At 39.3% G+C, this 12,289-nt stretch overlaps 1 protein-coding gene across 1 annotated transcript in view; it reads left to right on the top strand.

Moving 5' to 3' along the window:
* The first annotated feature begins 1,053 nt into the window (after positions 1-1,053).
* The window catches only part of SLCO6A1 (solute carrier organic anion transporter family member 6A1), a 105,279-nt gene continuing 94,043 nt past the window's right edge, over positions 1,054-12,289 (top strand). The window contains exon 1 of the mRNA XM_065873675.1: positions 1,054-1,387. Within this exon, the coding sequence (XP_065729747.1) occupies positions 1,054-1,387 (334 nt within the window). The remainder of the gene's footprint in view (positions 1,388-12,289) is intronic.

Genomic DNA, 12,289 nt, shown 5'->3' with positions numbered 1-12,289 from the left:
TACCATTTTAGCAGCACAAAAACTTGTTGAAGAGCTGGATTGTTTTTGATAACACAACGTCTAATCCAGGGGAGGAAAGATAGTTTCATTTCTCCTGGAAAGTCATCCTCCCCATACATATGTCCTGAATAACTTGTATTTCTGCCTAAGAAAAGAAAACCGATAAGAAATTGCATTTTTACATAAAAACACACGTTTCATATCCTGGTAATATTCTCTTACATTCTTTGTTTTCAGAAGGATTTTTGTGCCTGGGAAAGTACATTGTTTTTGCATCTTGCTGGTTTTCATCCATTTGCTCCTAAGTGAAGTGTTTTACACATAGAAATTATTGTCCTGGAAACTCTATCCCTAGTTAAGAACAGAAAGGATTATTATTTTCCTCCCTAAATAGGGGAATGGGAAAATGATTTACTTTCCCAGGTACAAAAACAACCCTACTCTAATGGAAAGGAAGTTTCTTTTTCATGTCTTCTGATTTCTCCTGGTCATTTAACAATTTTCAGGTTGTTTCTAGCGAGATCATCCAGTTCAAAAAACACCATGATAAAATAAGTCTGGGTAAACTGGGAGACAGTTCTACTGTCCCATTATTGAACATTTCTCTTTCCTTGCTTCCTAACGAGAAAGTATTAAATAAGTAGTAGCATCCTTTGATGCTAGTGGATCAAAATATCTAATGGATCCTTTGCATTAGAGTTCCTCTGGCGGCCCCTGTCTGTGTGAGCAGTTATCAAAATCTAGTCGTACTAGCTTTCGCTCCACCCCCCTCCCCCTCCCCACGTGGAAGCAAAGAAGGAAACAGCCCTGTAAGCTCTCCCAGGGCAACTGTCAGCCTCCCCGCGGGACGTTTGCCTCCTGCCCAAGGAGAAACGTTCCCTCTGGAGGTTTGGGTGGCCACCAGTTCCCCGACGTCCGGGCCCAGCAGGCTTTTCCGCTGAAGCAAGGAGAGCAGGCCGCACCGCGCCTGTGGGAACCGCAGCCCACGGCCCGCCCCGCCTGCGCCGCCCAGCGTCAGCCACGACCCCTGCCTCAGCGGGCCGCGGCGGAGCCATGCAAGAAGCCCTTGTGGAAGTGGAGCCCCGGGCTGCGTTGGCCCAGCCTGCCGAGAACACTGTGCCCTCGGAGGCCGATGCCGGGAAAGCCAGGGGAAAAAACCCGCTCTTCAGGATCTTTCCAGCTAACCTGATCAAGTTCGGAAGTTTCAAAAAAAGGGAAAGAGACCAGGCTGGGTCCACGCCCCCCAGTATCAAGAAGGTACGGGAAAAACAGGAAGAGAGTTTGGAGGGGCCCTGCGGCTTGGGCTGTATGACTTTTCCCCGCTGTCAGCGTTTTAACAACATCCGTTGCTTCCTGATTTTCTTCTGCATCCTGGTCATCTCTCAATGTAAGCCTGAGGGGGGGCTGGGTAGAGGAGAGGTGGTTCTGGTGCGGGCCAATGCGGGGCGTCAGAGGGTTGCCTACGTTGGGGAGGCGGAAGAGGGACGAGGTGCGTGGGGAGAGCCACGTGTGGTGTGGCGGCCCCGCTTCGTGTGGCGGGACTCTCCAGCGTCCTCAAGGTACGTCTGGAATCAAAGCTGGTTAAACGGGCCACTGCCTGGTTTACTTGACCTCATCAGGCACCTGATGGACATAATCTCCCCTCCGTGTGTGAAGGGGGCCTGGCCTCCAGAGAGCCTGATGGAGGGAGGGTGGCGTTGAGTCGTTGAACCGTTGTTTGGTCACCAGCCCTGAGTAGCTCTGTCATTCAGGGCTGAATCACTTGGAAGATTAAAATAAAGTCGAAAACAGTATCTGTGATCACCAGGTTGTTTCTGCTTCTACCCACAATTTTGAGACACATTGGCCAAGCCACTTGTCTCCTGGATCTTGTTTCCTTGTGTGTGGATTGAAGAGGTGGAGTGGGACCTCAAACTATATCAGAGAAACCAAACTCAAAGGTGTTTATCTTTGCCCACACAGTCTGAAGAAGAGTGTGAATTTGATTGCCTTTAGAGAAGGCGTATATTTTCTACTTGGCCACAGCCCTCACCACTCCCATTACACCTAGATTCTTTACTATCCTGTTTACACTGATGATATTGGAGTTTGCCAAACATGATCTCTTTTTGCTCTAAAATGCTGTGACTAAATAACTTCAATAAAAAGGCTATATGTGATAAGTACCATATGAGAGGAACAAATAAATAGTCATCAGTTTGTCTTGAGAAATCATTAAAGAAGTTTCTTTGAGAAAGAAGCATTTGAATTATGCCTTGACAAATAGGTATAGTGATAGCTGGGGATGTAGAATATTTATTGAATAAGGAAATGAATGAAAGAGTGTTTTGGTAAGTAAACACTCAGTTACAGGAAAGCCTTGTTTTAGAATGGTGAGTGACAAGTTTGGCTGGATGATGGTTTCACCTAACCACCCAAACCGGTAATTATATTTATTTTATTCATCGTGTCTCCCCAGGACCTAATATAGTGACTGAGGCAGAAAAGACAATAAATGTGTATTGAATACATAAGTAAATTAAAAAAGAAAAAGACAAATTGTGGCCACATTATGAAGGTCTTTAAATATCAGACAGAATTCTGAAAGGATACTAAAAGTTGTTTACTTCCCATTAATGTACTGGGTTAATAAGTCAGGTGCTTTACAAGCATTATCTCAATATAATCTCCCTATTCGGTGGGTAATGTGGAGCCAGTGAACGTTTTTAACAAGTGGTTGCAGTGAATGGTTTTTAGCTCTACTACTTATTGACTGACTTCATACAGATCATTAGCACAGTTTGGATATAAATACTGAGTCTTTCATTCATAAATGAATTTATTTAAATGAATTCTTCATTTTCCATTTATCAATTCATTTATTTACTGTTACATTTTAAACAATTTCAAACATACAGAAAGGGTGCAAAGGCAATACAAAGCATTCCTGCCTCCCCTTCACCTAGATTCTCCAGTTGTTTACATTTTACCACATTTGTTCCTTCACCTTTTCTCTCCTATACTTACAGACTTTTTCAAACATGGTGCCCCATCACTGCTAAATACTCCAGTGTGCATCTTCCCAAAGTGAGGACATGCTGCTGCATAACCACCTTACACCCCTCCCAGTCAGGAATATCAGTGTGACACCACCATATCATGTTATGAATTCGTACCTCCACTCACATATTGCCAACTGTCTCAGTATTTTCTCCTTTTCCTTTTTGGTCCAAAATTCTATCCAGGAACACATGTTGCATTTAGTTGTCATACTTTAGACTTCCTCTTTAGTCTTCAACAGTTCCTCATTCTTTCCCTGTTTCTTATGTCCATGCCAGTCTTAAAGTATATGGGTCTTTCATTCTCTATGTTGAACTTTGACATGGTTTTTTTTGATCATTCCTTATGACCAGACTCAGGCCATACCTGCCTGCCTGCCACCCTCTCCCTCTCTCCCCGCAAATCTGTGGTTTGCCTTTTCATTTTCTTTTGCCTTTTTGATGAAAAAGGTGTTCACTTTTGTTGAAGTCCAGTTTCTTAATTTTTTATGGTTCATTCTTTTTGGTTTCTATCTAAGAATGTATTGCCTAACTCAATGTCATGAAGATTTTCTGCTTTGTTGTCTTCTGGAATTTTTATGGTTTAGCTCTTATGTTTAGATCTCTGATCCATTTTGACTGAATTTTTTGTGTGTGTATGGAAAGGGTCAAAAATAATTTTTCTCCATATGGATACTTTATTCCAGCATGATTTATTAAATAGACTGTCTTTTGACCCATTGCATTACCTTGACACTGTTGTTGAAATTCTAATCTCTAGAGTCTTTTTCTAGCCTCTCTATTCTGTTTTATTGAACTAATATGTCTAACTTACGCAAATGCTGTATTGCATTGTTTACTCTGGTTTTATTATATGTTTTGAAATCAGGTATTTTTATGACTTTGTTCTTTTTAAAAGTTGTTTTGGCTATCCTAATTACTTTGCCTCTCCACATTAATTGTAGAATCAATTTGTTTAATTCTGTAAAAAACTTACTGGGATTTTAGTTGGGTAAGCTTTGATTCTATAGGTTTGGAGAAAATTCACATTTTTTTTCTTTTAATTTATTAAAGAAAGAATACAGAAATTACTATTGCTCAAAACAGTCATTCTACGGGAAACCTCAAATAGCAAATTAGAATTATATATATATATATATATATATATATATATATATATCGGCTGCTTCCCACTAGCTATCTATTTTACATTTGGGAGTGTGTATATGTCCATGCCACTCTCTCACTTCGTCCCAGCTTACCCTTCCCCCTCCCTGTGTCCTCAAGTCCATCCTCTACAGAAAATTGACATCTTAACAATACTGAGTGTTCTGATGCCTGACGATGGTGTATCTATTTAGATCTTCTCTCCTGCAAGTTTGCTGTATTAATTTATTAGTTTTAGGAGGCTTTTGGCAGATTCCTTAGGATTTTTAACTACGTAATCATGTCATCTGTGAATCAGGATGGTTTTACTTCTTTCTTCCCAGTCTGTATGCTTTTTATTTCTTTTTCTTGCTTTCTTGCACTGCCTAGGACCTCCAGTACAATGTTGAATAGGAGTTCTGAAAAGAGATATTCATTTATTTTTCCTGATTTTAGGTAGAAATCATTTAGCCTTTCACAATTAAGTATGTTAACTGCAGGGTTTTTGTGGATACGCTTTACCAGTTTGTAGATGTTCCCTTTTATTCTTAGTTGGTTGGGAATTTTTGTCATCAATGGTGTTGAATTTTATCAAGTGTTTCTTTTCCTGTATCTACTGAGACCATGATATGGTTTTTCTTATTTATTCTATTAACATTATATATTGTGTTTTTTGATTTTTGGATGTTTAACCAACCTTGCATTCCTGGGATAAACCCTTATTGCTGGCCTATTATCTTTTTTTATAGATTGCTGGATTCAATTTGCCAAAATTTTGCTAAGAATTTTTTTTTAATGAGAGTATTGGTCTGTGGTTTTCTTGGAATGTTTTTGTCTGTCTTTAGTATCAGGTTATACTGGCCTTATTAAATTAATTTGGATGTGTTCCTTTCTCTTCTTTTTTCTGAAAGAGTTTATGTATGATTGGATGCCTACACAAACTCTTTCAGAATTAGTTTGTCGATTTATTGCCTCTCTATATCAATATTAGTATCAGCTTTTTGCCTCTCAGCTCCAAACTCATACTTTTTGCCTGCTTTGTGAAAATGGACCTGGGCCCTTTAAATATTTTTCTTTACTAGCTGTCACAATGTTAAATTTTATCAGTAGAAGGTACTGGAGAGGCATTACACAGGAAATTTTACTTCTTGGTTCCAGTGTGTTTGCTTGGCAAGCTCCTGCAGTGTATACAGGTTTCTCTATCATCAGGCTGTTGCAGTGCTTGCATCTTCTCCAGTATCACTCTGCTGTAGTGCATGGTATCCAGAAGCACTCAGTGGCTGGCAGCTTCCTTTGGCATTCCCCATGAAGAGCTTTCCCCAGCACATAGAAGGAGAACTACCACAAAGTTTTAGAGTATAGATTTCCTGCCAGTTTTGTTAGCATGGCACCACAGTGACTTGGTCATTCAATAAGCCATGGCTATGCTCTCTTCAACAAGGTCTGAATTTTAGCCCTTCAGTGCTCCCTTTCAGCCCTGGGGGAGTGGTTGTTCCTTATATGGGCTATTTCTATATTCTTTAGCATTCTCTTTACATCTAACTAGCTAATGCCTTGTTACTCGAATCTCCTGTTATAGTTAATAATTCTTTATACTAAACTTTTCTTGTTTAAATTACTGTGTGGTTTCTCTCTTCTGATTGGATTCAGACTGTTATGGAATTGGTATCAGGAGTAGTCCCAGAAGATATACTCATAAAGTTGTAATTTTAGGATTGGTTTCGTTATGCCTTTAATCTTGAGTGAAGTGCTGAGCTCTTTGCCAGTGGAAGATGGGTAGTAGTTCTTGGCATGTAGTGGTATCATAATTAATCAAGCTATCACCTATGCTTGATTGGGATGAAATGCCAAATGAAGCATGTACCTTGAAAGCCGAGTGGATGCTTAATTTACCTTATGGTAGTAATGATGACTATAAGGACTCTGGTGATGGATGGAATCTTTTGAATGCCCTTAAGCACTTATGAAGAGAAAATGACAAACTTAGGTTTGTTAACTCTCAGCTCAAGTTATAGTCTGAGAATTCAAGAGCTCCCATCAAAGCCCTGAAGTAAGCTCTCATTTCTTTTAACCACAGAACAGATATTTCTGGAAATCAAACACAAAATGTAAATGTATGGATTGATGAATTATAATGACAGTTGAATTCAAAATCTTGTCAAATTTGCCCTGTGTCTTCCCCTCTCTTATGTATTCAAGAAGAGTGTTAATTTTTCAGTCTGTTCAGTTTGTTACTTATTAGGACATAGTGGTAACTTCTAAGCTCTTTACATGTGGAACTGAACTGTGTGTAAGTATTTGTGTGGACATATATTTTCGTTTCTCTGGATTTATACCTAGGAGTGAAATTGCTCAGTCATACGGTACCTCTACAGTTTAATTTTTAAGTGTGCTCTAGGTTTTCCATATATGTACTTCAATGATTTGAAGAAGTTGCCTTTTATTCCTAGTTCATTGAGTGTTTTTATTATGAAAGGGGGTTAGATTTTGTCAAATGCTTTTTCTGCATTTTGATGTTCGTGTGGCTTTTATTTTTTATTATATTAATTTAGTGAATTACAATGATTCATTTTCATATATTGAATTGAAATTAAGGAGGCCTGTGGCTTTGGGCACTTAAATTTGGTGAAACATTCAAAATAATCATAGAGACAGCCTATTTAAAGAGATTTGTCTTGTAAAGTATTTGTCAAAGAAAGATTCTCTGAATTGAGTATTTTGTCTGAAATATTTCAGTACAAAAATATAACTGAAGACATTATTTAGTAGTGTTTTCTTTGAGCTTATGGGATACTTGCACACTTATAAAGAGTGTTTTTTCAATGAAAATATTATGATCTGTAGTAAAGAATCATTTGGAGGCTTTATCAATTTCAAATTTATTAACTATTATATTGGAGATGTCTAAGACCTCAGTCAGGCTAAATGATTCACTAGAAGGACTCAGAGAAAGATGTTATACTCATGATTTATTATAGTGAAAGGATACAGATTGAAATTAACAAAGGGAAAAGGCACATGAGACAAAGTCCAGAAAAAACCAGGCTAGGCTTCCATGTGTCCTTTTCCAGTGGAATTACTACTAGGGATATGCTTTATACTCTCAGCAACAACGTGTGATAACACATATGCAAAGAGTTGCCAGCCAAAGAAGAGCATGTGAGCCTTGGTGTCCAGGATTTTTGCTTTTGTTTTTGTTTTTGAGGGGGTGTCAGTCCTCTAGGCATGCAGCATCTGTGTGACTGACCTCAGCTACGCAGATTCTATTACTCCATCCCTCACATCCAACAAAAAAGGCATTCACCATAAATCATGTTGTTAACATAAACTGTATGACCAAAATGGGACTGTGTGGCTCAAGGCCTCCAGCATATAAAAGCACTCTTATATGGTAGAATATTCCAAGGGCTCAGAGTCATCTCCCAGGAGCCAACCAAAGACCAGTCTTGAAGACAGGCCTTTTTTTGAGCAACCCAGGCTTGAGTTAACTCTTTACTGCAAAACTATAAAAAGCAATTCTGAATTACAATTAATCTTTTTTTTTTTTTTTTTGTGGTACGCGGGCCTCTCACTGTTGTGGCCTCTCCCGTTGCGGAGCACAGGCTCCAGACGCGCAGGCTCAGCGGCCATGGCTCACGGGCCCAGCCACTCCGTGGCACGTGGGATCCTCCCTGACCGGGGCATGAACCCGTGTCCCCTCCATTGGCAGGGGGACTCCCAACCACTGCGCCACCAAGGAAGCCCCTACAATTAATTTTATAAGAACAATTAGAGATAAGATCATATTAAAATATATTCTTCAGAAAAAATATGAATTAACATTTTATTAGAGGTAAGTATGGCTAAAAAATTGGTTAAAGTATCTGAGTGTGTAACGAGAATAATATTCCTTTATTTTGAAAATATCATGATACATAGTATAAAGATATTTTTAAAGTTTTTGACTAAATTATTAGCTTCACTAATGTAATAAAACTAGTTGGTTTATAAATTACAAAAATTATATGATTTTGTATGTAGTACTCCATACCAGGCATTGAACCAGGAAAAATACAAACCAAACAACCCTTAAAGATGGGAATCTGGAATTGGTTATCTGACCTGATTGGGCTTGAAAGCAATGAAAAAAGCAATATTTGTGCCTGTGGAAAATGGTACACTGGAAGTTAGTGGCATGTAGTTACTTAAAAGAGTTATTTAAAATGTTGCCTGGGATAAAGCTGTTACTAGAGGCAAGACTTTGGGAGACAAAGAGCTTCTGCAATTGAGTCTTATGGTGGAAGTTTTGACTACAGAGATTTTGGGGTTGATTGCTTCTCACTGCACTGAAAAATTCACAGAAAGAAAATGAGAAGTTTAGGGCATGATTAGAAATGCGTGAGCTTTTCCGATGGTTCTGTGAGAATCTTATCACTTTTAGGCACATACTGCATATTTGGAACAGTACCAACCCGTATTCACACTTTCAGAATTACAACATAAGTTGAATTCATAAATTTATGAGATCACTTATGTGAGAACTGGGGCATTGATTGGAGAAGAGTGGAACCCTGAGAATTGGGGCAAAGGCATTTGGGTGGAATTCTGTGAATCCGACAACTGTAAACTCTGAAATCCTGAACCTCCTTTCCCAGTAGGACCAACTATTCCTGCTATGTCTCAAAAAGAAACAATTCCTTGCTTGGAGACCCTGAATTTACTTCACCTGAGTTAAGGGACTGCTGATTGCCCTCATGACCCACCCTACCATCCCTTATTGCTACTAGACTCATAGCTAGAATCAGATTCCAGCCTTCCCAGAATGACTAACATAAAATCTGTCCTGGGAGATAATATCTTATATACCCAAAATTTGCCTGCCACTTCAGTGATGTCTCTAGGGACCAATTGGTATGGAGTGTGCAGGGCTACCTCTTCTCAAACGAAGGACAAGTTTTTCATTTCTACCACCCACTACTAAGAAAAAACATAACCTTTGGTGAACCTGTGGTTTTCTGAAGACGAAAGTCTGCTGTAGTATAATGCTATAGGAAGCATCATAGCCCTGAAAAACAGAGAAAAAAGGAAGTTCTTCCAGTGGGCAAAACATTGGAGAGTACATCTGATTGTCTGTATTGCCTAGGTACCAGGCTGCCTTTGACTAATGGTTTGACCTTTTGGTGACTAGGAAAGGGTTGGGTAAGTGATATGTGTCTCTGAATGGGCAAAGTTATCCTATGTGAATGTTCACCAAAAGAAATCCATCGCAGAGGAAGCTGTCAGTAATGAAGTAGATAGACAACTATCCTGTGAATATTAATCAGCCTCTTTCCTCTGCCATTGTATGTCTTGTTCAGTGGGCTCATATTTATAGTGACAATCACATCAAAGATAAGAGTTTATATGAGAGCTGAATGCAAGGCTTTATCTTCACCAGAGCTGATCTGGCTGTTGCATTTCGGAGTGCCTGAATTGCCACCAGGAAAATTCAACACAATCCAGGAAATAACTCCATTCCCTAGTGAAACCAACCAGCTATCTGGAAACAGGTTGATTATGCTATCTGCTTCTACTATAGAGTGGGCAATAATTTCTCATCACTGAAATAGATATTTATTTTAGATCTGGATTCTTCTTTTATCACCACAGTTCTGCCAGAACAACTATAATTGGACTTAATGAATGCCTCATACACCATCATAATCATCTTATGTAGTATCACATTGCTTTTAATGAAGGAACTCGTTTTACAGCAAAAGTACATCAGGAAGTTCATGTTCATGGAATTCACTGGTCTTACTACAGAGTTCAATAACCAGAAACTCTTGGTGTTATAGATAATTTTAATGTCTTATTGAAGACTCAGGTAAGGCTTCAGCTAGGAGACAGCAATCAAAAGTTTGGGTACTGTCTTGTAGAGTGAGGCATATGCTTTATGATAGTAACCTATATATGTTATCTGAAATCAAGAGGAACAAGAGAGGGTGAATTTTGGAAGGAGGAAGTTATAAATATCAGCTGTAGTCTAATAACCATTTAGAGACATAAAAATTGTAACAACTATGCATTTTTCTCTTGTTTTAAGTGTACGCACACACAAACATATATACATTTGGGTGTGTATGTATTTCAATTTTTAATTTTTTTCTCTTCCTCTTTCCCTTACTATTTTATAGAAGAGTATTGTGGAAGATAACTTTACAAATTTGTCTCTACAGAATATTCCTAAATTGGAAGAGGAATTAATACCCCAACCCCAGAGACGGACACAGTTACTGACAGGACATTCTTTGCCTTGGCCAGTATCCTCCTTGGCCACATTTAAAATGAGAGTTGACAAAGTGAGAGAGTGGCATGGACATATATATACACTACCAAACGTAAAATAGATAGCTAGTGGGAAGCAGCCGCATAGCACAGGGAGATCAGCTCCGTGCTTTGTGACCACCTAGAGGGGTGGGATAGGGAGGGTGGGAGGGAGGGAGACGCAAGAGGGAAGAGATATGGGAACATATGTATATGTGTAACTGATTCACTTTGTTATAAAGCAGAAACTAACACACCATTGTAAAGCAATTATACTCCAATAAAGATGTTAAAACAAAATGAGAGTTGAAGAAAGTGCTTTTAGGTGCAGCAAAGTTTCTATATCTTGTTTCTTGCTGGTTTTGGTCTGTTAAACTGCTGTGGTTCTGGGTCTGATTATCGTTTCTTCTACAATACAGTTCCCTCACAGATTTAGTTAGGCCTACATCTTTGCTTAATTACTTATTTACTTATACCATTTATACCTTACAATTTAATTTTTATGTTAAAGAAAACCCATTCAGGTTTGTGATTCAACTAGAAGAAGGGTTAAAATTACCTTGAAATGGATATGGTGACTGATTGGACTATGTGTCTCCATTTTTGGGGAAAAAGTGAGAACATCTTTGTTTGTAAGAATGATAATCGCAACATGTTTGGCAGAAGCATGATTATGTTGCTATTAATTGGGTATGGAAGTTTAAATATGGGAAGAAGGGTGAAAATGTGTCCTAAGTAGTCCAGAGGGTGAACTCTTCAAGTTATTTGTTGGCCATGCACTCCATAGTTGCCATTCTGGACTCACCCCTATTTCCAAGGGGACTGGCAGCCTGTAAACTACATTTACCAGACTTCCTTGCCAGCTGGCTTCCACTTAGGTGTTGCCAGTAAGAGGCTGTGGCAGTACATTTGAAAAAGGGGCAATGGGAAGCCTCTCTCTTTTTTCTCTCTCTATTCTGGTGATGATTTTGGCAGCAGCAGCAATACTGGGTAAGTGAAGGCTCCTGGATTTATAAGCAGGAATAAATAAAACCCCATCAGCAACAACCGTGGATGATGCAGCAGTACAGTGTTCATGGGCACTGGCTCAAGCAACTGCAAGAGCCGCAGAAACAGCAGGTGACTATGAGGTAGCTAAATTTCATAGCATTAATAGGTGTGTGGGTCCTGGCTTCCTACAAAGAGGTAGTGATTGCAGTTCCAACAGCAGTAGTAGCAGCAGTAGCTGTCACTACTCCAGCAACTTTAGTGGCATTTATATCATGAGTTTTGGTTTTTTTTTTTTGGTACGCGGGCCTCTCACCGCTGTGGCCTCTCCTGCTGCGGAGCACAGGCTCCGGACGCGCAGGTTCAGTGGCCATGGCTCACGGGCCCAGCCACTCCGCGGCATGTGGGATCCTCCCGGACTGGGGCACGAACCCGCGTCCCCTGCATCGGCAGGCGGACCCTCACCCACTGCGCCACCAGGGAAGCCCTATCATGAGTTTTGATTAGTAACTATTTTTTCTTTTCACTCCAACAAATGTATTACTTTTGTAACCAACACCGATATCAATTTCTTTCTGTTTCAAATATTTAGTATGTTTATTTTTCCCAGTTGGATGCTTAGTTATAGAAATACACATATATGATACCATTTACTTACTGTTCAAGAACATGACAAATGATACTCTATATTGTTAAAGGATGTATATATACATTGTCAAAAAAGTGTTAAAACGGCTCAGAAATGGTAAACTCCAAATATTGGATATGGGTTATAGAGTGAGAGAGAAGAATGTGTTTAGGGAGTGCATGTTGGGTTTCAACTATTTTGTTAATGTTTTATTTCCTATTCTAGA

This window comes from Phocoena phocoena, chromosome 3 (genome assembly GCF_963924675.1).
Source record: "Phocoena phocoena chromosome 3, mPhoPho1.1, whole genome shotgun sequence".
Taxonomy (NCBI): Eukaryota; Metazoa; Chordata; class Mammalia; order Artiodactyla; family Phocoenidae; genus Phocoena; species Phocoena phocoena.
Note: the sequence above shows the minus strand (reverse complement) of the source record. Positions and strands in the feature narration are given on the sequence as shown.